The sequence below is a fragment of the Sander lucioperca genome, chromosome 9 (assembly GCF_008315115.2).
Source record: "Sander lucioperca isolate FBNREF2018 chromosome 9, SLUC_FBN_1.2, whole genome shotgun sequence".
NCBI lineage: Eukaryota > Metazoa > Chordata > Actinopteri > Perciformes > Percidae > Sander > Sander lucioperca.
Window position 1 is genome coordinate 41,202,830 of NC_050181.1, and position 24,961 is coordinate 41,227,790.

Genomic DNA, 24,961 nt, shown 5'->3' on the forward strand with positions numbered 1-24,961 from the left:
CAGGCTGTAAATAAGTCAACAGTTCAAATGCTTCATTTTCTTTTATTTAGAGTGGCATGTTCCAGTTAATCTATCATGACATGGATGCAAATGATTCTCTCTTCCAGACCTTGTCCTCAAGTTTTTGGTCAATTTTCCCTTTTCGCACGAAACCTGTTGCACGGAATTGCAAAAACATGAATGATTGTCTGCCTGCTCGTGTTTCTTGCCCCATCTGGCTTCTTTTAAATGAAGTTGCTGCGTTCACAGATCTCTATTCTGAGTACCATATTATTGAGATTAAAAGAAATGGCCCAAATCAAAAAAATAACACCTAAGTTGTAGAGCCCGACCGATAAAGGATTTTTAAGGCCGATATCGATACAAATATGTGGTGATTTAAAAATCCGATATTCAGATTATATCGGCCTCTATATATATATATATATATATATATATATATATATAATCCAGAAATGTGTAACAAGACATAAACAGATTTCCCTAACATTAGTTATTTGTAGTTATTTATGAGTCCTCACTAAAATAATATAATTCAGTTTAAAAATAAACTTGTTTGTTTTATTGTCACAACAGAACAGAGGAACATCAAAATATATTAAAGTTCTGATAAACAAAATGTATAAAAATACAAACTTAAGATATGAAACTTAAAGGGTTAAACACGAGTGTTGCCAACAGGGACGTTGTAGAGCGCCCTCTGGTGGACGCCAACACTCATAACATGGTTGAAGGGTGTTTTGTCCGTTTATTTTATTTTTTAAATATTCATTTATCGGCCAATATAAACGCCGATACCGATAGTTTGGAAAATGCCTAATATCGGCCGATAATATCGGCCCGCTGATATATCTGTCTGGCTCTACTAAGTTGTAAGAAGATGTAATTATCCTATAAAGATTATAATGTGGACAGTGTGTCATTGTGGACCACAATAATGTTTTTTTTCGGCTGTTTTCAGATGGAGGTCACCTTCAACTTCCTGGAAATCCGAGCAATGAACACTTACCCAGAACACCAGGTGAGGCCCTCACATTCAAATAGTTTTCCTGCTGTTTGGACCTTCATAGCAGAATAAAGTATTACAATAGATAAACTTTCCATCTCCATACACAGGTTGTCATCGATACAGACAAGACCACCTACTCGCTGAGAATACAGACCCAGGACCAGCTGGATCACATGGTCAGCCACATCAACTACGCCCTCTCCCGGGTCTTCAACAACTCCATTTATGCGTAAGCATCTCCGAGCACCTCAGCCTCGAGCAACGGAACAAGTCTTTTTCTGTTTTTGTATTGTATGTGCTGAGGAGCGAAGACAAGTTGGCCGACGTTAACAGCACTCGACTCGTGCGTTGGCAAGTTGGCAACTCCTCTTCGGGCAGCTTTCTTCCTCAGCAGCCAAATGCATTCTTGTATTGCTGTAGTTTGCATCCAACCCATTTCTGTGTCATGGTAGATTTTAACACCCAGCAATCAGTGGGATTAAATCAGCCAGTTGACACTAAACAGGCCATTACCCGAAGGCATTGTGTTGGATGTTTTTTCTTTTTAAAGCAGCTTATTTATTATAAGCGATGAGAAGCGGAACACACAGTCACTGACGGAGCAATAGACCCGGGCCTCCAGTCAAAAAGCCATTATTACACTGTTGAAAATCCTGAAGTGGGCTGTGTATGTCCTCTGCACTTTCTAAAGAGGGGAGTCCAGAGGTAGAAAAGCCTGGGTAGAGTTAAGTTCAAGCCCTAAATATGTTGTCCCATAATCATGCATGTATGGGTGAGCAGGCAAGATAGACAGTGTATCCCCCTTTCTCTTGCGTCTCATCTACAGTTTCTAAGAGCAATGAGATTGACTGCTCCGACTATTGACGTGCACAAGGCTATCTTCGCACTCTATCATCTTTCAGAATGGCTTTTTTCCATTAGGGCCACGGCAGATGATTGCTTCCAGTGAGAACATTTAAAGAGAGAGGACTGGAGAGAGGCAGGGAAGTTGTTGTGGGTTTGATTGTGCAGCCTTGGAACCGATTGGTGCCGTTGTATTGAAGTACACAATGCAGATGGTATCAAGATAACGGGCACGCACATACACACACGTTCCAGGGGAGGATGATGATTGTCGAGATAAGGTGGGGATTAAGGTCATGGATGTGGTTAGGTGTTGTGTGTGATTTGACGACAAATGGGATTAAGGATGGTGTGTGTTGAATGCAACAGTATGGTGGTGTAATCCTATCAAAAAGCCAAAGCAGGTAGAGCACAGTATGATGTACAACAGTATTATGTACGAACAGTATTTACTTTGTGATCCCAGTCCTTACAGTTTTCTGCTTACTGGATGTTTTTTGTCAAAGAAAACAACCAGTAAGCTGAGGAATATGCATTTAATATATACAGTATATATAATTGCAGCGGTGAGCAACAGTATCTTCAAAAAACATCCCAGGGATCCAATTTTATTTGTTATTTATTCACTACCAAAGCAATGTCCTAAGCAATTTTGACATTGCAGATGCTCACTTTCAATCTTAATTCTGAGTAGAGCACCTCAGTCAACAAGTTTGCTGCAAATTAGCATCATCATTTTGAAAATATTATGCAGCTGTGTTTTGTTTGGTACCGGAGTTTGGCTCTGAATCTCAGTAAGTAAGGCTACCAAAAGGGTATTTGACTTACAAAGTGTCTGAAAATGTATATTTTTTTATAACAATGTCTTGCAGAAACGGTGTTAGCAGGGAGAGGGAGAGTTACACTCATTAAATCATTCACACCTTGAAGCAGCCTCAGTGTACTGTCTCTTGGGCACTGAAGTGCTCTTTGCTTAAAAAAGTATTTTACTGCTGAAAAGAGGGTATTTTAATAAAACTGGGCTGTCTATGCAGTAGAATGGCGCCAACATTTTTTAAATTGGTGTTACATGGCCAGAGAAAATGGAGACAAGGGGCTGTGATATTCCCTTTTGCTCAAAAGGTAGAAAACTTACAACTATCAGAATGCACCGCACCGGACCAATCAAGCGAGTTCTATCGTTTTTATTTGAGAATCGCGATGCATCCAAGAATCAACTTTTTTCCCCACCCCTAATATTTACCATCCGTTTTTTTAGCAAACCTGTAATGGGGCCCAAAGGCTTTCTAATCACAACACTGCTTATTCAGAAGTCAATCATAGTGCCCATCCTGAAATTATAGCTAATGAGGACCACTTTGGTTTAGACTGAAGTATCATGAAAGTCATTAGGGTTTATTCTGTGGGCACCATGTCTGTACAAAGTTTCAGGGCAATTCATCTAATAACTATAGAGATATTTCAGACTGGACCAAAGTACTAATGACTTCCTAATGACCCAGTGTGCAGTGCAACTCGTTACGAGACCTTGGTTATCTTCAGGTTGCTAATCTCCTCCACCATTCTCCTCTCTCCTGGAAACGCCAGCAGTCTCCATTTGTGGCGCAGGTTGCATGGTATCATTACAATTAGCTAGCACCTCTTTACAAATCACACGCTTAGGCCCTCATTGTGAGCATATTAGCATGCTGAAATTAGCATTTAGCTCAAAGCACCACTGTGCCTAAGTACGGCTCGTCTTGTTTGACGCTGTTCTCTCGCTCTTTGTCTTTCAGTCCTCCTATTTGTCGAGTAGAGGGAGACCTGAGTGAAGGAAGTCACAAGTTTTCACCAAACTCTGAATCGTCATTGGAGCCCCAGAAAACATGCGGTGAATCTTCTTTGTTTCTGTTTATAGCACACAAAACACACACATGCATATAAACATACACAATCCATCCACTCACTGACTCATGTCATGTTGGAGACTCATCCTTAAGTGGGTCAGAAGACCAAAATTGCTGGATGCGCTCCCTTTCTGCTAGTAATCCCATTAATCTACAAGAAGTGTATGCTGCAATACTTTCATCTCACCTCAATATTACCAGCTAATCTCTCTCTCTCTCTCTCTCTCTCTCTCTCTCTTTCTGACTTCCTCCGTTATCTCTGGCCTGCACTATTACAATCTCCTTTTCATTCCTACATTTGGCCTCTACCCTGCTTTATTCTGTCCTTACCATTTTTGGTCTGTTAAGTTCTAGCTTGAATTGATTTGTGTCATTCTCCACCTTTCAGGAGGTTTTTCTGAAACCTATGCTGCTCTTTGTGACTACAACGGAATTGGCTGCAAAGAAGAAGTGCAGTGGGTGAGGACAGTAAACAGGCTGTACAAAACCACTCCTTTGTTCGTTGTGCTGTTTAAGATACTTCTGTCGTTTATACAATTGAGAAAACTAGGATCTTTTTAAGTTACTGTCCTATATTTTTCTCACTCTAACTCAGTAACATCTTGTTTGTTTCTTTTTCTCTCATCTTTCCTCTCTTTCTCCCCTCCTCTGTTCCAGGATGTTGACACCATCTACCACTCTCAGGACAACAGGGAGTTCAATTTACTGGATTTCAGCCATCTTGACAGCAGGTGACAATTTATTGACTTCTAAACCACAACCAGGCTGATTACAGCATGCCAGCATGCACTGATTGGAAATACACAATTAACTTATGCCAAACCTAGACTGCAGCTGCATACATTGCAGTCAGTGTGTGTATTGACTCTGTACTTCAGCACATTATATTTGAAATGAAGTAGTGAAAATGAGGGTAAAGTGTTGACTTTCAGTATTAATTTGAGGGTGTTTACATCCACATCAGGGAGCATTTAAGGGACAGAAAGTAATTGGAAAAGTTAACACGAACTCATTTGATATTTGTCAGATCTGTTGCAGTCAATGTGTGGCTGTATGTACTCTACATACATCAGCAGACATTTGGCATGCTCCTTTGGGATGCTTTTCAGAACAGTAGCAGCCATCTTAAATTGTTTCCAGTTCAACTTCAGTCTGGTCTTCAGAAAGTGAAATACCTACTTAGCTACATTGATGTTTTTGGTGCTTTACTTTGCCAGTCAAGAACATTCCCTCCAAGTCAGTGTATTTCCCTAACAAGTTTGATTATGAAAAACGTTTAATGCTGGACACAAGATGTCTCCAACTTCACTGAGAAGTTCATTCTCAATGTGCACTGGAGGTTTCAAGTTTAAACATCACACTTGTATAAATTGCATATTAGACCATGATTGCTTGGAACTATTTGTGATGTCACAAAATCCTGCTGGGAATGCACACAGTATTAAGGTAAGCTCTGAGACATTTCCCCCCTTCAGAGAGGATATTGAAAACAGCCTTCTAGTCTCAAACTCTGCACGTTCACCCATCATTCTGCACAGTGAAGGTCAAACTTCTATGTAAAGTAACAGTAAGATAAACACCTTATTAAGTGGAGGGGAACCCATAGTTTGATTCAAAAATCAAACTATGGACCTGTGTACTTTTCTTTGCCCAATCAGAGTTGGCTGAAAGTGTTGTAAAATCATTGAAATTCAGTGCTACAGTTTGCAAACTCTCTGGGAGATAGTGTACGTGACCTCTTGCTGTAAACCTCTCTTGTTTGCAGCATTCCCAAAACTCTTCACCTTCATCTTGCAAGGCTTGTATATTGCATGAGTCATGTCAAGCTTATTCTTCCCTCGGAATTATTCAATTTAGAATGTGCCCAAAGGCTTTGCTGCAGTGTGTATGCTTTGCTGTCTTGGCGCAGATCCGACTTTTCCGATCCGTCTGCATAGCGATGGGAAGCCGTCACGTTGCAGACTATGTCTGTGAATTGATTTAGAATTGAAGAAAATAGGTATGGAAGATATATTTATTTATAATTCAAATTGAAAGTCCAAAGAGAAAACGAAGCAAGATCAAATTAAAAATAGTATTATTTTACTACGCTACTAGGAAAATTTTTCTTTTACATTTCGATTTAACATTAAGCTTTTCATTTAGAAGTGACAGGTGTCAATTTAAATGAGGAGGCGTGGCCCAACGGCTGGTGGGAGGGTCTGAAACCACTTCCAGCTGACAGCAGGGGGCTGTGAGTATTACTGGCAGACCGCTAAGCAAGCGATCCCGGCCACCGCCAGCTGGCTGTCACCTAAGACTGGACCTTCCAAGTCCGACAACATATCGGAGCAAATGTGCAATTGGCCATCAATTTTTGTAAAACTGCCCATATTAAAACTGTACACAGTTAATTTCTCGCATAAAACAGTCTTAGAAATGAATTTAGTGGTGAAAAAAAGCAGTCAATTCTAGAATCTAGATCGGGAGTTTGCCGTAGTAGCAGCAGGCAACAACTGGAAACCTTTTACAATTTTCGTCTGCTATTTCACCACTCATTTCCCCACAACTTTATCTAACTATAAGCGCGGTTCAATCGTGCGAGGCTCAGCTGCGGCTCATCTAGAGATTCGGCATCATCGCCGCTACAGCGCGTAGCGATGTGCCCCAGCCACGGGCAAGGTAAGGAGACAGGCGCTGTAGCGGCTTCTCCAGCAGGCTGAACCGGCTTCCTCCCTTCCCTTGCCCGGGGCCGGGGCACATCGCTACCTGGATGTGTGACGGCTAGACGAAAAAAAGGGGACATGCCGAATCTCTATGAGCCGCAGCCGAGCCGCGAGATTCTAGAATTTTTTTTTCCTGCTATTTCACCACTAAATTCATTTCTAAGACTGTTTTATGCGAGAAATTAACTGTGTACAGTTTAAATATGGGCAGTTTTACAAATATGTATGGCCAATTGCACATTTGCTCCGATATGTTGTCGGACTTGGTAGCTCCAGTCTTAGGTGACAGCCAACTGGCGGTGGCCGGGATCGCTTGCTTAGCGGTCTGCCAGTAATACTCACAGCCCCCTGCTGTCAGCTGGAAGTGGTTTCAGACCCTCCCACCAGCCGTTGGGCCACGCCTCCTCATTTAAATTGACCCCTGTCACTTCTAAATGAAAAGCTTAATGTTAAATTGAAATGTAAAAGGTGAATCTTAAAATGTCAATGTCAAATGTAAAACGTAAAATTCAAAAGATAAAATGTCAAACTGAAAATTATAAATGGGAAAGGCTTTTCTATTTGAGATTTTAATTTAAGTATTTCCATTTAAGCTTTTACATTTCACATTTAATTATGGCATGATTTTTCCTAGTAGCGTAGTAAAATAATACTATTTTTAATTTGATCTTGCTTCGTTTTCTCTTTGGACTTTCAATTTGAATTATGAATAAATATATCCTCCATAAATAGGAGGTGCGATTCTTATGTGAAAAGAATCCCCACCACTACGCAAAAGGCATTGACAGGAAAGGTGCGTGCGTGCACATACTGGACATGTTGTGGAAAACACCACCAATACCAGTACAACTTGATCGTTAATTCATCCTCCCCCCCTTTGTTTGGGTACATTGTAAACAGTCATATGATGCATGCTATTCTACTGCATTTCTGACAGAGTAGCTGCTTAAGGAACGTTTGCTGTCCCCAGTGGTCGATGCACATGCCTTGGGAGCTGTAACTGAACATCCATTTGCCGTTCCCAGGGGTCGCCAATCAACCAGGACTGAAATGTTTGGGATTGTACCTGAAGCTGAAATTCAGCACTTAAACCTAACAGTCGTCATTTAATTTCAAATCCACTGTGCTGGAGTACAGACCCAAAACAATAAAAACATATAAGTGTCATAATACTTTTGACTACTCTGTAGTTTCGAAAGACTTTTCGTCCTCATTCTGCATCACGATGTTTTACAAAAATGTTTCCCCGACAGTACGGTGCATGTCCTCATCTGACAGCCCTTGTCTGATCTGACATTAGAACTGTCTGTCTGTTTAACAAGACCCTCCCTGGGCAACATGTTAAGTGCATTCCGTCGTTCTCTCTCTGGCTCACTTGCTGTTCTATGTCTCTGTTCAGTTTTGTTAGAAGTTTGGGAAGATAATAGAGAAGGGGAATGATAAGCTCGTCAGATGCAGAATCCAGGGCTCAGAAACAGCTGTAAAATGCCATATGTCTTCTCCTCTACCTCCCCGCTGGTAACTTGTTAAGCCCCCCCATTTCCTTTCCCAGACATATTGAGGAAGAGGATACGCGTCGCTCGATCATAAAAAGCTTTGACAGCTGACATGCAAATGGAGCATTCAACCTAGCTTACTTGTCATTTTGTTTGAGGAATGTTTTGTTTTTAGAAAACCCTGCGGCCTATTGAATATTTTCTACTTTCCTGTGTAGAAACAACAGTCCTGACTGGAGAGGATGTATTTACACTTAAAAATGTATTTCTCATCATAGGAGTGAGTTCTTGCTATGCTGGTAAATCAAAAAGACATTCATAAGAGCGTGATTGCAGCAGCAACTCATGCATATATTAATGTATTTCATATTGAGAGCTAAAATCATTGCATCGCTGTTGTTTTTTCCTCCAATATTTTATATAGTGTGTGATAAAGAGAAAGCCTTTGCAGAGGAAGCTGCCTGCCCTTGCTTTTTTTAAAGATCTTCCTTTAACATATTGTTCCCTTGAGCCCACAATCCAATACCAAAGACTCCCTCCCTGCTATTCTAGAGAAGTTGTACAAATCTAAATGGATACAGGAAGCAAAGATTTAACAAAGGACCACTATAAATCACAAAAAAAAATGCAGGGAAACAATCAAGAAAGGGTGCAAATGACTGAAGAAAGAATCTATGGATTGGTATTTCCATGGTCATGTGCCAGAAGCTATTTGTGGTGCATTACTCCCTTCCTCCCCTCCTTGTCCTTCTACATTTCCATCCGTTCGATCTCCCCTGATTGAGCCTGTCTACCGTTACCACAAGCGACAGGGCAATGCTTTTCCTGCTGACTGCTGTCCGTCCAAACATCGTCTCAGCTCATTCCTCCTGACTAAAAGCGGACACTTTTTTTCTCTAGCCCTTGTTTTTTTTCTCCCCTTTCATTTCCCTCTCTTGTTTTAGCTCTCTTTCTCTGAATTACTCCCCTCCTCACAAACAAACACAGACACACACACTCACTTTGCTTGTCTCTGTTGGTTCTGTCTGGCCACTGCAGGTTGTCACCACGTTGCAGAGGGGACTGTGTGTGTGTGTGAGTTTTCTTTTTCATACATTTGTATTGTGTGTATGTGTGTGAGAGAGATTTTTATGCCTTACTGCCCCAAGAACTTGTTGGGGGCTACTCTTGGCTTGACAGTCCCTCCTCAGTGTACACACACACACACACACACACACACACACACACACACACACACACACACACACACATACACGACTTTATGAAGACGGTACATTGAGATTGTCAGAAATATAACTATAAGAAATGTGCACAAAAGAAATTCCATTGATGCATGCATTTAAACATATAATGAATTATTACAGGAATTAGACATGTACTTAGGGTTAGTGAGTGTGTTAATATAGGTTTTAAGTGTAGGATAGTTGAAAAAAGAAAACTTTATCTTGCAATGGTGTTTTAACTTTGTTCTTGCAATGGTGTTTTAAGTTTGTGCTCTAAAACAGAACCTGCATGGGTCAATTATTTTTCATAAATGCTACTTCTGTTCCATACAGTAGTGTAGATTGTGTAAACAATTACATTGAAAAGGTCTAGTCCTTTCTGATCTTAAATCAGCTTGGGTGATTAATTAAAAAAAATATATTTTCATGATGACCATTTCAATTCTAATTTTGTCGTGGTTATTTTTCTATTTTTCTTCCTTTTTTTAGATTCTAAAATACTACTCTCTTGCCTTCTCTGTAGCATTTGATTTTATTAAAATGAGAAACTTGAAACTTCTAAACATCCACTAAAGTTGTGCCTTTATGTTTTGTTACAAAAACATTATGTTTCTAGAAACTAGTTTATTTTTTTAAGTAGCCTGTTTAGAGACCCTCTACAGTCTGACAGGCTGTCTGGGGCTGCAAGCCATTCACACCTTGGAGGAGTGTTGAAAACGGCGTGTGTGAATAAGTGGTAAAAATCCCTGCTCCAACCAGCAGGGGCAGTGCCGAGTATGGCTTTAACACTCACAAACATAAATGTCCCCACTTGGCTAAAATTAAAAAAAAATCACCAGATGGTTTTAGACATCATTTTATCATGATTTAAAGCATTTCCAACAGGGGACTTGAAAAATGTCCCCTGTTGGCGAGACGTCCCCTGTTGGTGGATGTGTAACGATGCCGAAGTCCACAGTTGGATAGGTTGGTAAGAGCACACACACACACACACACACACACACACACACACACACACACACACACACACACACACACACACACACACACACACACACACACACACACACACACACACACACACACGCGCACATGCACATGCACAAATAAGTCTGGATGCTGTGTCCAACTTTTCTCCAACTCTCTGTCCGGTTAGTTTTTTCTGTTGCAGCAGCTCTACAGCTCACTGAGTCACGGTCTGTATGGGGTTTGACTGTTAGCATTGACTAATTTCCATACAATATCTTGGTGAGCTTCAAAATCTGACCATCTTCCTACTGGCGATGATGGTTGTTTGGCCCAACAATTGGCCAGATTGCTGTCAATTTTCTTCTAAATATCTATAGTCCACGGAGGATGACTCGTAATGGTTTTATCGCCTCTGACCTTTCTTCCTTTTAGTGCCACCAGTTCAGGTCATGTTCACCCCATACCTAGGATAATCTAACAGGTGCTATAAATATTCATTGTCCCACAACAATAAAGTTTTTGATGACCCCCGCTGACCTTTTAGCTATCACTACAATACGATTTTTTTTTTCCACTTGTAGGCTACACACGAAATATGAAACTCTGAGCACATAGTCATGTCATTTACGGAGCAGATCCATGTTCCCGAGAGAATGAACCCTGTTTATTGTGCGCACTTAATGTCCTTGCCTCAACTTTACCCACAAGCTATTGAATAATCTAATAGGCTTATTGCCATGAAATGTTCCGAGCACAAGGACCCCACGACCTTTTTCTCCTGTGCATCTCAGGAGAAACACTCTATCTTAGCCTTCCTCCTGTTAAGGTCTATAAATGTCAAAATCACAGTTCTCTGTTGTGCATATTGTGGGCTATAATAAATGGAGCCTTTAGGGTTTGCTAGAAGGTCATATTCAGATCATAATAAAGTTAGGATTTTGTCCATTCATGATTGTTGGCCAGTCAATGCCTGATATACAGTATTCCAAAACGGACATGGATGTGGTGCACCCTCGCTCGGTTCTTTTTATACCCCCGTTTTAGAAGTGTGCTGGAATTTGTGAAAAACATTACCTTGCCTATCGTGGCGAACCGTTTTGGTCACTTGAGGCGATTGTGTGAAGACTTAGGTATGTAACAAACACCACCACTTTCATCTGCTCCATTGTTTTATACAACTAATTTTCAATCTAAAAAATCTGTTTTTTGTGACCAAGAGTTGGCGTTGGGAGGGGGTAATGGCTCTTTACACTGAATATGCAAAGCAGGCTGTTCACAGCTAAGCCCAGGTAAATGCGACTGCTCAAAGCTTACAGCAGGGCTGTTCAACTATACTGTTCAGAGGGACACATTTTCAGAAAGCTCAATGCATGGGGGCTAGACGTTTCCCTAAACTATTGTCAATAAAATAAATCATATTCCTGACATCAAAATACTGAGTGAAGTTTAGAAAGAATGAAGAACGCAGACATTATCGTCAAGGTCCGATGACGTCATTGACGTGCATAATAATTAGCCATGTGGATTTTACTGCTGGGAGAGAGAGGGGCTGGTTTGTTTCCGCCAGCAGCCAAGTTTACAAGAATTTGCCAAATTTCAAGATTTGGGGCAAACGGAAAGGTTAGGCTTCACACACGGCTTTAATTTTAGCTATTTGCAGAGTAGCGCGCTGTGCATGTGTATAACAGCGACTGAAAAATCGACCTTTCACGAAGGTTCCCAGTTTAGCATGTGCTACATTTGGATTCTTTTACCTTTTGGACAGAGCCATGAGCCAGAGCTGTTACATCCGTTCCTACACTGAGCTAATTGGCTGCTGGCTGAAGATTTTTATTTAGCATACATACGAGGGTGGTATCAATCTTCTCTTCTTACTCTTCACAAGAACGCAAATCGGCATGCATCCCGAAATGTCGAATGAATTTACACCAGCTGGCAACCCTATTCAGAGCTTAAAATTCAAATATAGGATTTTTGTGTGCATTGTAATATATAATGCTTTTGGTTCACCTCGCAAACACCAACTAACATGAGTTTGTATACTGTATATAAAAATATTAGAACTCTATCGTAGACCAATTTTAATCTTCCCCTTTGCTCTAACATAATCCCTTTTTGAATTGTAATCTTAACATTAGATTCCAGTCCTAAACCTGAATTGATCTGTGTGAAGAAGTGACAGATTGACCTGCTGTACAACATGTGCAAGTACAAGATACACAAAACACCCACGTGCTGCATGACTGAGTGAAACTTCATAGAGGTCAATTACATGTCCTGCTGTCAAAACATGAATCAGCAGACAGTGTTTGATGAATTCTGACATGTGCATCATCTGCACACACACACACACACACACACACACACACACACACACACACACACACACACGGACTGAGCTGTGTCAGTTAGAATGGACTGGTCTGATGGTTGTCATGAAAAAGGAACACGGCCCGCAGCCATTTTACTCCGAGATATACTGTAATGCTCTGGCTGCTGCAGTTATTGGCAACAGGACCCTCTCTGGCTAGATTACACTTTCCTGTATTTTCCCTCTGTCTTGCTATCCTCCTTTCTCTCTCTCTCTCTCTCTCTCTCTCTCTCTCTCTCTCTCTCTCTCTCTCTCTCTCTCTCTCTCTTACTGCTTGTTTGTCAGATGATGTATAGCAGGTGTAGCAGCAGTGTGGCTTTAGTTGGACCTTGGAGGATTCTAAAACTCTCTTCCCTCTCTTTCACCCTCCCTCGCCAACACACACAGGATGGTCTGTGGGCTCTGTGTCTGTTTGTGTAGCAGTGGATGCAGCAGTGTTTGAGGTCTATAGCTGGGATCAAACTGTGCCTTTATTGAATAATCCACTGACCCAGGCATCAATCTTTACATATTTCTCTCTTTTTACTTTCTTCATCTCTGCTCTCGTCCTCAGCAGGGCTGCAGTATGCGTCATCTTTTAGAAAGCAGCACTGCCCATAGTGTACTCCCTGTCACAATGATGAACTGCTTCTTACCAAACGGGGAGCAAAGAAAAAGTTTGGCCCACCATAATGTGAATTTATGGATCAATGACATCAAATGGTTTTGAACAGATGGAGTTTGCTAATTTAAAGATTTTAATTTAATCTCTAATGCGTGTGCGTTTGTGTGTCTCTCCATTTCAGGGACTTGGCGGTGATCGTGGCATCCATTGCGTACAACACCTGGTTCACCAAGCTGCACTGCAAAGACATGCGCATAGTAACTATCTTTTTTTTGTATCTTCCTCTCTTGTAAACCTTGCCAGATCCATACTACAAATCCAGTGTTTTTCTTCTCTTCCCTCTGCTGTCCCCTGTGTTATCAGATTACATTTCTTTCATCATATTTTATCTGCTCATTTGGCAGACTGATGTCCTAATGTGAATAAAGAAATCACAGTTCCAGGATTAGTTAGCATTTTCTTAGTCAACTTGAATCAATTTTCTATTGGTTTGGACCAATGCCTTGTGAACCCAAATCTTCACTGGACTATCATTAAACTCTTGAGAGTATATACCGAATGAAAGTCAAGTTAAGAAAAGCAAAATAAAATAAAAGACAGCGAGTCGCCATCGACTAAAAGCTATGGTAATATTTACTGTTAGTTTGTCCTCTAGTTGTGTCTGCTGCGATTTTAGTTTCTGCTTTTTCAGCTTCAGTCTTCCCTTTCTTTGTCTTTATAGCAGGGCGGACGGTTGCAAGTAACCGTGACAGTGGCGACTTTTGCAGCGTTTTCTCCTCCATTCTCCAGTAGACTTGCAGTAACTCCAGTGACGACGATGCGCACTGAGCTCAGGCTCATACACAGGAGGGGTAGAGTACGCGCAGCGGTGCAAGGATTTATTTCATTGGTTCTTTCCAAGTGGATCGCGAGGCAGTAATTGGTGGGCGTTTTTACAGGATTACAGCAGCTAAAGATGACAGATTTTTCTCGCTCCTTTTTCAGAGCCCATAAGTTATTTATTGCCATCTGAGTGTGAAGACCATTTCAAACAATAAATAAAAAAGTGTATATTGGAAAAAGTTACCAACCCTGCCTTTAATGTGCTTGTTTTTGACAATTTAGACAACGTCATTGTAGTCTCGCATTGCCAGACCTTCCTCCACAGCATTGTGGAGGGGGGTTTTGCTAGTCCATACAGCATTCTGTGATGGGAGAAAACGTGCTCTGGTTTATTGGCATTTCTTTAAACCAATCGTCACAGGCAGTGCTAAGCACTGCACGGATCCCCGGTGCTGCTTCAAAATAGCCTCGGGAAGGAACTTGTTTTGGTGCAACGTGACATGACTTCGCGTAAACATACACGCCCACTTTCTTAAGCCAAGTGGCGTGTTATATGTACGCATTTTGAGCGCTGTATACAGCGGACGGGTTGGGTTTAGGAAAAAAAGAACCAGTTGTGTTTAGTAAAAGAAGAAAGCTACGGTTGGGTTTAGGAAACGTGACATGCGGGTTGGGTTTAGGAAATGAAGAACGTGGTTGGGTTTAGGAAACGTGACACGCGGGACACAGGAAATGTGACATGCGGGGCACAATCCCCGGTCTCCTGGGTGAAAGTCCTGTGTTTGACCCATCCTCCACCCCGACCAACCTCCCTACGCGGATTTTCGCCCTTTCATACTACTCGCTCACACAATCGCAAGGTAATGTAAGTCAATGGAGGCCAAACGGTGTTGATAAACACGCTACAAAACAAGTATGCGTCTTGATAACATGCCAAAAATGGCATACGAATTGGCGTGTCATACATACGCCACTTCATGAGATCAGTCTGTTTGGTGGAACGTGTACGTTCAAAAGTTGTTCAAGTTGTGTAACAGAAAACTCCATAGATCTAGTCTAGCTAGTTGTCTGGATTTACCCTGCAGAGATCTGAAGAGCAGTTAACCATAGTCCTCATAAATCGACCGGAGTTTAAAATTCCAACACAAAGAAAGCGGAAGGTAACGGACATCCGGCCGAAAAGATGGAGATCCTGCGGAATTTCCGGCGGCACCGGAGCAATCCCGGAAGTGGAACGTCGTGGATATAGACTAACGTCATTGAGTATCACAAAATCTCTGATTTTTCCACGATATTGTTTCCATTGAAATTTAAATTATCATATTGAATTATCGCCCAGCCCTAATGCTTTAACATAAGCAGATGTCTCACCTATATTCTTCATCCATTTGAAGCCTCTGGTCACAAGATCCTATGCTGGTTGTTTTTATCTCCAGGGGTCGGAGGTGGTGGACCAGGTCCTGCACACAGTCAGCAAGTCCAACAGTCTGGAGGAGCTCACTTTGGAGAATGCAGGACTGAAATCGTAGGTTTCCTTTTCCCTGACATTATCAGTCCTGCCCGTCACCTCTGTTAATCTAATTTCCTCTCCTTTTCTTCCTCTCCTCACACCTTCGCCTCTCAAACACTCCTCCACTTCTCCTCTTTTGTCCTTTTTATACACGCTCCAGTCTTTTCTCTCCCCTCTCCTTTTCTGCTTTGCTTGTATTTTATTCTCTCACTTCCATGTCTTTCGTCTCACCTCTTCACCTTGGCTCATCTCAGTTCTCCACTCCTCCTCACCCTTCATCTGCTGTCTTAACCTTTTCCAATTCTGTCTCTCCTCCTTTTTTTCTTTCCCACCTCTCTTAACCTCCACTCTTTCATCCAATAAAGGTCCCTCCTGTCTGCCCGTGGCAGGTGTATTGTTTCCCCAACGAATCATTAGTGAGATTTTGGGCTTCACCTGGCAAGAGTTTTCACCTTCTATGCATGGCTAGTATCATTTAGCAGAGCAGTTTCCATATTTAGTATTAATTGAGATGAATTGGCTGCCTCAAGCTAAGATGATTTGCTGCAGCATAATGATGAGGTTACCAAGTTTGAATACTTTCTCTGTGTTAAATCGCTTCCAATAGAGAGGGCAATTTTTTAAAAGGCTCTCCACAGGCACCACACCAAACGCTCACAGTGAAGTGAAAAAAAATGCCCAAATTAATTTATACTATGTAAGATATTCAAACTGCACGGTATATGAGTGTTAAAGTATTTGACTTAAGGACCCACTGAAATACTCTTTTTGTTCATTTTAAATATGTGATTTACAGACATAAATGTGAAAGAACAGCACAGTAAGAAAAAATGGGAGTCTTGCATTCATAAGCATTTTATTCCAAACACTTGTTGTTTACAAGTACAGAAGAAAGTAAGTATTCACTCTCCTTTTAGCTCTGTTTTTGGTCCCCACCAACTCCTGAGAGAAATATCTGGCTCTCTAGCTGCTAAATTCTCCACTATGTTCAAGAGCTAGTCACTAACTTTGTCCTTCTGCCATTTAGTGCTAGGCAGGTAGTGTACAATGGGGTTATCAGAGCTTTTGTCACTGAAAACGGCTGTCTGCTGCTGCTGGTTGATTTAGGTTGATGAGAGCGGTAATAGTGAACCAAAACAGATTATTTGCAGCCTGCAAAACCAAAACAATGCACGGAAAGATGCTAAAAAGCCCAGCAGAGCTCAAATATCATTTAGAAGGGGTTCCCCTACAACAAATATTTGTCTACTCATCCCATGTCATACATAAGGTGACATTATTGTGCATTTTTAATAACTAACTACATTTTTTATCATATCTGTCCATTTTAAATCATCTTCCTTTACATTCTACCTTTACAGCACAAACCTTTTCCCATTCAATTACCATTTCTGCAAAGTGACAACACTGCTGCTTGAGTAGGACACTTTGCACTCATTACCAAGAGGTGTAAGGGTGAAACTTGATCAAGTGCATTTCATTGAATTAGGGAAATCTCTCCGACAGATTTACTCACTCTGTTGAATTAGCTTTCTTTTCTCTTTTTTTTTAATACAGAAAATGTAATATTTTCTTTTTAATGTTTTTTTTTTTCTCCAGGGATTTTCCGCAGAAGATGGCGTCAGCGCTGTCAGAGAACCCAGCCTCTGTGATTCACTCTCTCAACCTGGCTCACAACACGCTAGACAACCAAGGTACCGGCCTGGAGACTCTCCCTCCTACTGCTGTCTCTCACAGGGCACCGCTGATTGTTCTTTTGCTTCTTTTACTTCGCTGCTGCTTTTCTTTGCTCTCAAAGAATTCAAAATCAATGTCTCTCCTCGCAGCACCCTCATTTTCTGTTTCTCTTTGTTTCTCTTTCATCTATCTTTCATGCTGTATATCTATGAGTGGTCCTCCTCTTTAGAGAAATGCTTTTATTTATTCGGTCTCGCCTACAACTCGCCTCACAAATTGAACCTCTTATTAGGGTTGCTCCATACACGTATAGAGAAACTTACATTTTAAATAATTTTGTGTGCCTCACTCACAGTAACCACTACACACCTTTCTCTCCCTGTGCCTCTTTCACACTTGTACAACCGAAAAGAGTGCATGTGTTTGTATGCCAGGGTCAGGCTTTGCATGCAGGCCACTATCACTCATTAGCTAATTTCTGTCCTCCCGTCAGACACGTCACTTCCACTCACTTCAATAAATTATTTTGTGCTCACACTTGCCTTCCTCCGTTTGTGTTTGTGTGTATGTTGACAGTGTGCAAACTTACTTTATTGTGACTACAGCCACAAAAGTGCTGCAGCCTTAACCACCATCACAATAATACTCATAATCACAGTAAAGAATGACCTTCAGTGCTGTATCCATTTTACAATGTTCTTTATGCCTCTAATGCCAGTAGAAGTTCTGTACATACACATTCCTGCTGGAACCAGGAAACAATGTTTGGCACATAAATATAAAACATAAAAAAAATTATAATAATAAAACCGTAATATCAAATAGTCATATCTATGGTTTGGTACTACAATTTTTATTTTTAATAAAGCCGAGCCTTTCATGTTATTGTAATTATGGCTGCAGTGTGTTTAATCGAATTTTTGTGCTGAAACTAGGTGTTATGTAAGCTGGCTTGGCATATATTTATATGGGCTTGTTTCTGCACTGGGTATGTGGGGGATTGTCGGTGTGATGTTTTTTTTTTTTAGCTGTAGTAATATACTTGTGGGGTTTACTATAGCTATGTGTGTGTGTTTTGGAGGGGGTGTACTGAGAGAGGTTGCATTTTAGCTTGAAGTTATGTGACAAAGCTCTTTTTGGCATCGTAACTCTAAAAGTGGATGGGTGTAGGGCTGTAAGTAATAGGGCTGTTGGAACAAATACCGAAATTCGAATATAATTAATAGTAAAAATTCAATACTATTCGAATGCTGAAATTACTATTCGAATGTGACTTTTTATAAATATGTTGGCAAACGTTAGTTAATCTCCCTCTTCTCGCCTTGGCCACCCGCATGTGTCACTCATGTCACGTCTTATGAACAATAACTTAGCGGGAGTGAGAAACACAAGGCATTGTGAGGTATAAACTAACGTTACATAGCCTACCGTACGTTAGTACAACATTGCGGAGCTAACGTTACGTACCGAGTTAACTTAGTACAAGGGGACAGGCTGCGGCTGGAAATCGTAACGAAGGACGGGAAATAGTTTTAACATGACTTTAAAATCGACATCCACCGAGCCAACATTAGGTAGCTCGTTGTTGTTTTCTAACTGCGTCGCGAGGTATAGTAACGTTAGTGTAGCTGGGAGCTTTATGGAGACAGCTAAAGTTAATGTTAGCTGCTCTCACAGCTGTCAGAGTTAGCTTCGACTTTATATTACCTTCTTACAGCTGTATTCTCAATAATGTGACAATCTGCAAGAAACAGGTTGCTTATAAATCACTAAAATAGTAGTGACGGCACAGTTTGGCTTGGTTATTAATGCAGTTAGCATAGTTTGTTACTTACCTAGTTTATGACAAATCGTTTCGGCTGTACTTTCTAATATGATGTCATTGTGCTAACCGAGCACCGTTAGCCTTTACAAAAATGCCGCTTCACTACACTTGTTAGATAATGTTACATTACAGAGTTCTCTGTTGATTTGTGTTCGTCGCTGTGTGCTCGTTGTGGAAAATGAATGTAAACAAAGTTGTGTGCAGGTCCCCTCAAGGCCAGGCTGATGTTAGAAGTCCCTCTGGTGGGCAGAACGTGTAACAACAACCACATGCTTATAGTATATAGTGGCATTGACAATGCATAAGCCTGAGTAGTGTAGTACATATTATTAAACAGGCTGCAATTGAGCATTAAATATTAAAATATTATTCGAATATAAAAAAAAAAATCAAATGGAATTCGAATGGTATTCTAGAGGAAGATTGACAGCTCTAGTAAGTAATAGGGCTGCACAATATATCGTTTTTTTGTCGTCATCGCAGTATCAACTAGCGCAATATACTCATCGGGAAAGGCTGCGATAGACACAAAACTGATTTTTTTGTGTTAGTTGAAAGAAGTAGAAAGTAGAAAACTGCACATTAAATTGTAACAATCATTCTTTTTTGAGTGGAGCCTTTTATATTCTATATAATGTTCAATTTGTTCAATAAAATGTTGGAAAACGATTTCCTTTTATTTATTTTAAATGCAACAAGCATTTTGTTGTATTGTAGAAGAATACTGAATGCAGCAGAAATGTAGAACGGAGTACATTTAATATCTGTTTATTTATCGTGTGTAATATCGTTCAGCAGCGTTATCGCATATTTTCCTCATATCGTGCAGCCCTAGTAAGTAACAATTATTTTCATTATGGATTATGTCAGCTGTTTTTTTGATTTAATTGATTCATCGTTTGGTCTCTAAAATAACACAATACAGTCAAAACTGTCAATCACAATTTCCCACAGCACAAAGTGGGGTCTTGAAATTGCTTGTTTCGTTCAACCGACAGTCCATATCCAAAGGTTTTCAGTTCACTATAAAAAAAAAAACAGCAAATCTTCACATTTAATACAGCATTTTCTAAAAAAAAATCTAAATAGTTGACAATTTATTCATTGTTGATCATTAAACATTTTATTGTTTTGTCTCTAGATGGGTGATTATGTGTGTTTTTGTTATTAAATAAGGCCTTCAACTTCCCTATCTCTCTTTGTCTCCTCTCCCTCCTTCTGCTCAAACCAGGAGTCTCCAACCTGATTCAACAAGTGTGTCGCCTCAACAAGGGACTGCGTCTCCTCAATCTCTCCAAGACCTCTCTTTCCTCCAAAGGTAGGAGTGCTCCTCTTAGACACAGTAGCTTCTTTGGGGTAACCCCACACACATCTTTTTACAATTAAATGTAAATAAATGTCCAATTTAAATGTTGGAGCTGGTACAAAAATGATGCGTCCTGCTCAAAGAGCGGAAGCTTTCTGTGAATCTGCGTTTGAAGCCAGGTTCTTCTATTGAACCACAATGTTGCCCCAAATGCAGTTTTATTTGGGCTAGGGCTCACATAGATAAAAAGACCCATGCATGTACAGTATTACCCATCTACCAAATGATAATCAGGTCAGAATCATAAGTAGTTGATCTGTTTTTTTCCCCCCCTAAAATCCAACATAGGCATTAGTGCAGTGTCCCATTTCTATCGCCTTTATCCCAGACAATACAACCATCCACTAGTATTACAGCAGATTCAAAAGGATCATATTGATATGGATGTAAATCCAGACAGTAATAGCTTATTCGTAATAACATTTTTGGTCATTATAGCATATTTTACAGCATTCTTGATCTTTTATCGCATTGTTTATTTGGTTTATCTTAAATTATGGTTTTATATTTTGTACAGAGTTGCAAAAGTAGTAAGCTGCTACACAAATGCAAACACAGTCACTACATATTTGGTCAAAATTGAGTTAAGATCTGACGTTTTAGTGTCTGTTTTACCATATAACATTGATTATGCCAGGGATAATATCATTTTTGTGAAAATACAGGGTTGCCAAGATTCGACAGCAGGTTGGAGGGAGATTCTATTTGTGAGATTTCTGCCTCCAATGCAATGGAGGTAAACCTTTCTGCACACCTCTCTGTGGACAGTTTTCATTGGGAGTATTTCTTCAGTGGAAAACATTCTCGTGAAAATAGTTTTTATAGGTAGAAAAGGTAAAGAAAGAGAGCAAGGCTAGCCTTTGCTAAAGCTAAAACTTATCCGTTCTGGTGAACTGACATCTGGTAATTCTCTTTGTTAACCAACGTTTGGGGGCTAAAATAACCAGCCCTAAGTGGCATAATAACATGGAAGCATTACAGCATTTCTGTCTGTTACACGGTTTGCTGGCCAGCTTGCAAACTAAACCCTTTCTTTCTGCCACTCCTCTGCCTTTGTACTGACTGCTCTCTGCCTATGTAGGGCGGGATGGCTACGGATTGTGTTGGACGTAATTATAAGGCTGAAAGCTGAGTGGTTTGTATATGCCACAGACAACTACCTCGATACCCAAATAGAGTACGTTATGAATGGGAAAACAACTCTAGGTGCGATTTTAAAAGACAGTGGGTTGACACTGTAATTCCGGAGGAATGCAGTGATGGTGCTGACCTTGAATGGTGGGTGTTGGTATGACTTTGCAGGGGATGAGCATTTTTTGTTGAATATTTATGGATCTCTTCCCACCCCCCCTCCTTCCCTCTGTCTCTAAAACACCTACACATGTGCCGAGACAAGCACGTGCACACACACTTACTGTAGGACGGACACACACACACACACACACACACGCATACGCTGTCTCTGAGATGTGATCAGACATGCAAATAGGCAGATATACAACACATGCGCCCACATCCTTGCTCCCACACACTTGACATTGTCACACAGTCCAAATGGCTTCTAAAAGTCTGATAGATAGATGAAGGGGGGATTAGACATTGTCCCCTCTTCCCCTCATTTCACTCCTAATCGCTACAAATTAGGGATGAAGAGCTTAGCGCCTTGCCGGCTTCAGGGCAGCACATGCACTAGCTGGCTTCTTCCACACACACTCCCCAATGCTTGAACAGGAGAAAGTCACCTCCTACAACTGCTGGCTATAATTGATGATACTAAGTCAAGTGAATGGCAGACAGATTAGACTTTTTTTATTTGTTGCTGCTGCTAGATGTTTCTCCCGTGTTGTTATTGTGTCTATATTTAATCCTCAACTTGCCATGGCGTGCTGTGCTTTGCATCAGTCTTGCAGGGTGAGAATTTTAATGAGGGGTTCCATCGGGCCTGTGGGTGTAATTGTGTAGTGATCTGATTTGAGAGAATGATTTCGATTTGGCTTTCAGGGTACACTTGGATACTGGGATGCGGGGGAAACAGTGGCTGGCTTCCTACAAAAGCTCTTTTGATACTAACCTACCTTTTGGCGTTCACTAGTCTCTGCTCAGTTATTTATTTTTTTTGTCAAATAGCTTGCTCACCCGCTTCCATAATGTACATTTGCATTCATTAGTTGCTAATAAGTCACGTCCAGAGCAATAAATTGGCCCGTTGGAGAAAAAGGATGATTATAAGATAATTAAATGACTGAAGGATACATATAACAAACGTTTTTTTTTAATTCCCTTCTCCATTTCTTCCCCTCTTCTCCCCCCATTAGGTGTGGTTACTCTGTCCCAGGCGTTGTGTTCAAGTGACGACTACTCCAATTCTCTGCTGCATCTGGACCTCAGCAAAAACCCTGGGGTTCTGTCTGGAGAGGATGCCACGGTGAGGGACACACATACAAACACACAAATGAAATGGTGGATTTTTTTTATTTTTTACTAAGTGCGTTTCCATCGTCAGTAAAAAATGCCGAAAAGTTGAGAGAAAAAAAGAGTTCACAAAAGTTTTTACAATGTCTGTGGTGGAAAATTTGATGTATCGTAACAACTGAATGCGACAAAGTGCAATGGAAACAGCCTCAGTGAATGAATCATGACATACATTCACTGTAGAAATGAAATAATTCCGGCAGACAAACCATCAGATCTATGGAGCGATGAGGAGACTGTAACCTTCCTTGAATGAATCCATGAACCAAACACAAATACTATATAAAAATACTAATATATATTTCCATGGTTTTCCACTGTTTGAGGTGTGACTGGCGCTCTTCTGCAATAGTTAAATGGCACCTGACTGGAGAATTTGCACCACCAGCTGTTTTTCTTGATGAACTAACTCCTAATTTTTTGCGCAGCGGTAGTGGATAGAAACATTCTGATGTAAAACAGTAGTCAGGTTTTCAACATTTAATCGTGTGAATTTAACATGGCAACAGAAACAGACCCTTTTACTGTCCAAGTGATCTAAATGAATTACAAATAGGAAATGCATGGTTGCCCAAGTACTACTAAAATTTCCCTCGGGATGAATAAAGTATCTATCTATCTATCCATTGACTCCATTCTTCTTTGCAAAACTGCTCAAGCTCTGCCAGGTTGCAAGGGGATTGTGAGTGAACAACATTTTCAAATCCAGCCACAAATTCTGGATTAGATTGAGATGTGGACTGAGCCACTCCAGTACATTACCATTGTTGTTTTTACCTGTGTAGCTTTGGCTTTGTGCTTGTTTTGCTGGAAAACAAAGTAATGAGGTTTTTTAACAGACGGCATCAGTTTTTTATCCTGGATATCGCTGTATTTTTCTGCATTCATTTTCCCCTCACAAGCCTTCCTGGGTCTACTGCAGAGAAGTATCCTCACAGCATGATGCTGCCACCACCATGCTTCACACTGGGGATGCTACAGTATGTTTATGATGAGATGATAGTCTCATCAGACCACAGAGTTTGCCATTCTTCCACAAAGCTGCAACAGGTGAAGCACCTGGCCAACTGTTGATTATATTCGACAATAACAATAAATACAGAACAGACAGAACAAATTTAATTTGGTCCACCCTGTCTTGTACCCTAAGCCTATTAACTCTCTCAAAATGAGAAGAAATCAAATTAGTACCCCCTGGTAGCCTTAGAACAAATTCTGCCGAATTTCTTCTATGACTTCTTTTATTTACAAAGTAGATTTTTGATTGCTTATTGAAAACCATCACACCAAGCTTAACAGGCATATTCAAGGTGACACTAGTCTCGCTTTGCCAGACCTTCCTCCACAGCGCTACGGAAGAGGGTCTGGCTAGTCCACACAGCATTCCCGGATGGGAAAATAATGTGCTGTTTTGCAGAGCCACGGTGCCTCTGCAAAATAGCCTCAGGAAGGAACTTGTTTTGGTGGAACATGTGTACGTTCAAAAGTTGTTTTAGTTGTGCAACAGAAAACACAGATTGAACAGATAGTCTAGCTAGCTGTCTGGATTTACCCTGCAGAGATCTGAGGAGCTGTTAACCATAGTCCTCATAAAACGACCAGAGTTTAAAATTCCAACACAAAGAAAGCGGAAGGTAACGGATATCCGGCAGAAAAGAGTGAAATCCGGCGGAATTTCCGGCAGCAAGGAAGCAATCCCGGAAAGGGAACGTCGTGGATATAGACTAAGGTGACACTGAACTAGAGCACCAGCCAGTATTTTCAAAGCCCCATAGTCCAACAATGTGTTGTCAGAGAGAGAGCTGTTTTCACTTTGACATTAAAGGGTCTTTTTTTTGTTCAACAAAATCTACTTTGATTCAGTGTGGTAATACAATAAAGGCAAATTCCTTGTATGTGAAAACCAACTTGGCAATAAATCTGTTTGATTCAGATTTTTCATATTAATTCACTAAAAGACACTGTTGTTCTTCCTGTGCAGAACCTGTACCTGTTCCTGGCCCAGCCCAACTGCCTGGTCCACTTGGACCTGTCTGGGACAGACTGCACCGTGGACTCGGTTTGTACTTAATCTCTCTGTTACAGCCATTATCCACCCGTCGCTGTTCGATCTCGTCTCTAGGATGGGATTCAGGCCAAGAAACAGAAGGGGGTAGCGTCGTGAATACGAATCGCCCACCACA

The 24,961-nt window shown here is 40.8% G+C and overlaps 1 protein-coding gene across 6 annotated transcripts in view; it reads left to right on the plus strand.

Annotated features, from left to right (window-relative positions):
• carmil3 (capping protein regulator and myosin 1 linker 3) overlaps positions 1 to 24,961 on the plus strand; it is a 91,622-nt gene that overhangs the window by 18,162 nt on the left and 48,499 nt on the right. For all 6 annotated transcript variants that reach the window (XM_031310562.2, XM_031310563.2, XM_031310565.2 and 3 more), the window contains 11 exons: positions 962 to 1,021; positions 1,117 to 1,238; positions 3,628 to 3,722; positions 4,127 to 4,197; positions 4,396 to 4,469; positions 13,288 to 13,363; positions 15,365 to 15,453; positions 17,038 to 17,132; positions 20,172 to 20,258; positions 22,622 to 22,731; positions 24,760 to 24,837. In XM_031310562.2, the coding sequence (XP_031166422.2) occupies positions 962 to 1,021; positions 1,117 to 1,238; positions 3,628 to 3,722; positions 4,127 to 4,197; positions 4,396 to 4,469; positions 13,288 to 13,363; positions 15,365 to 15,453; positions 17,038 to 17,132; positions 20,172 to 20,258; positions 22,622 to 22,731; positions 24,760 to 24,837 (957 nt within the window). The remainder of the gene's footprint in view (positions 1 to 961; positions 1,022 to 1,116; positions 1,239 to 3,627; positions 3,723 to 4,126; positions 4,198 to 4,395; positions 4,470 to 13,287; positions 13,364 to 15,364; positions 15,454 to 17,037; positions 17,133 to 20,171; positions 20,259 to 22,621; positions 22,732 to 24,759; positions 24,838 to 24,961) is intronic.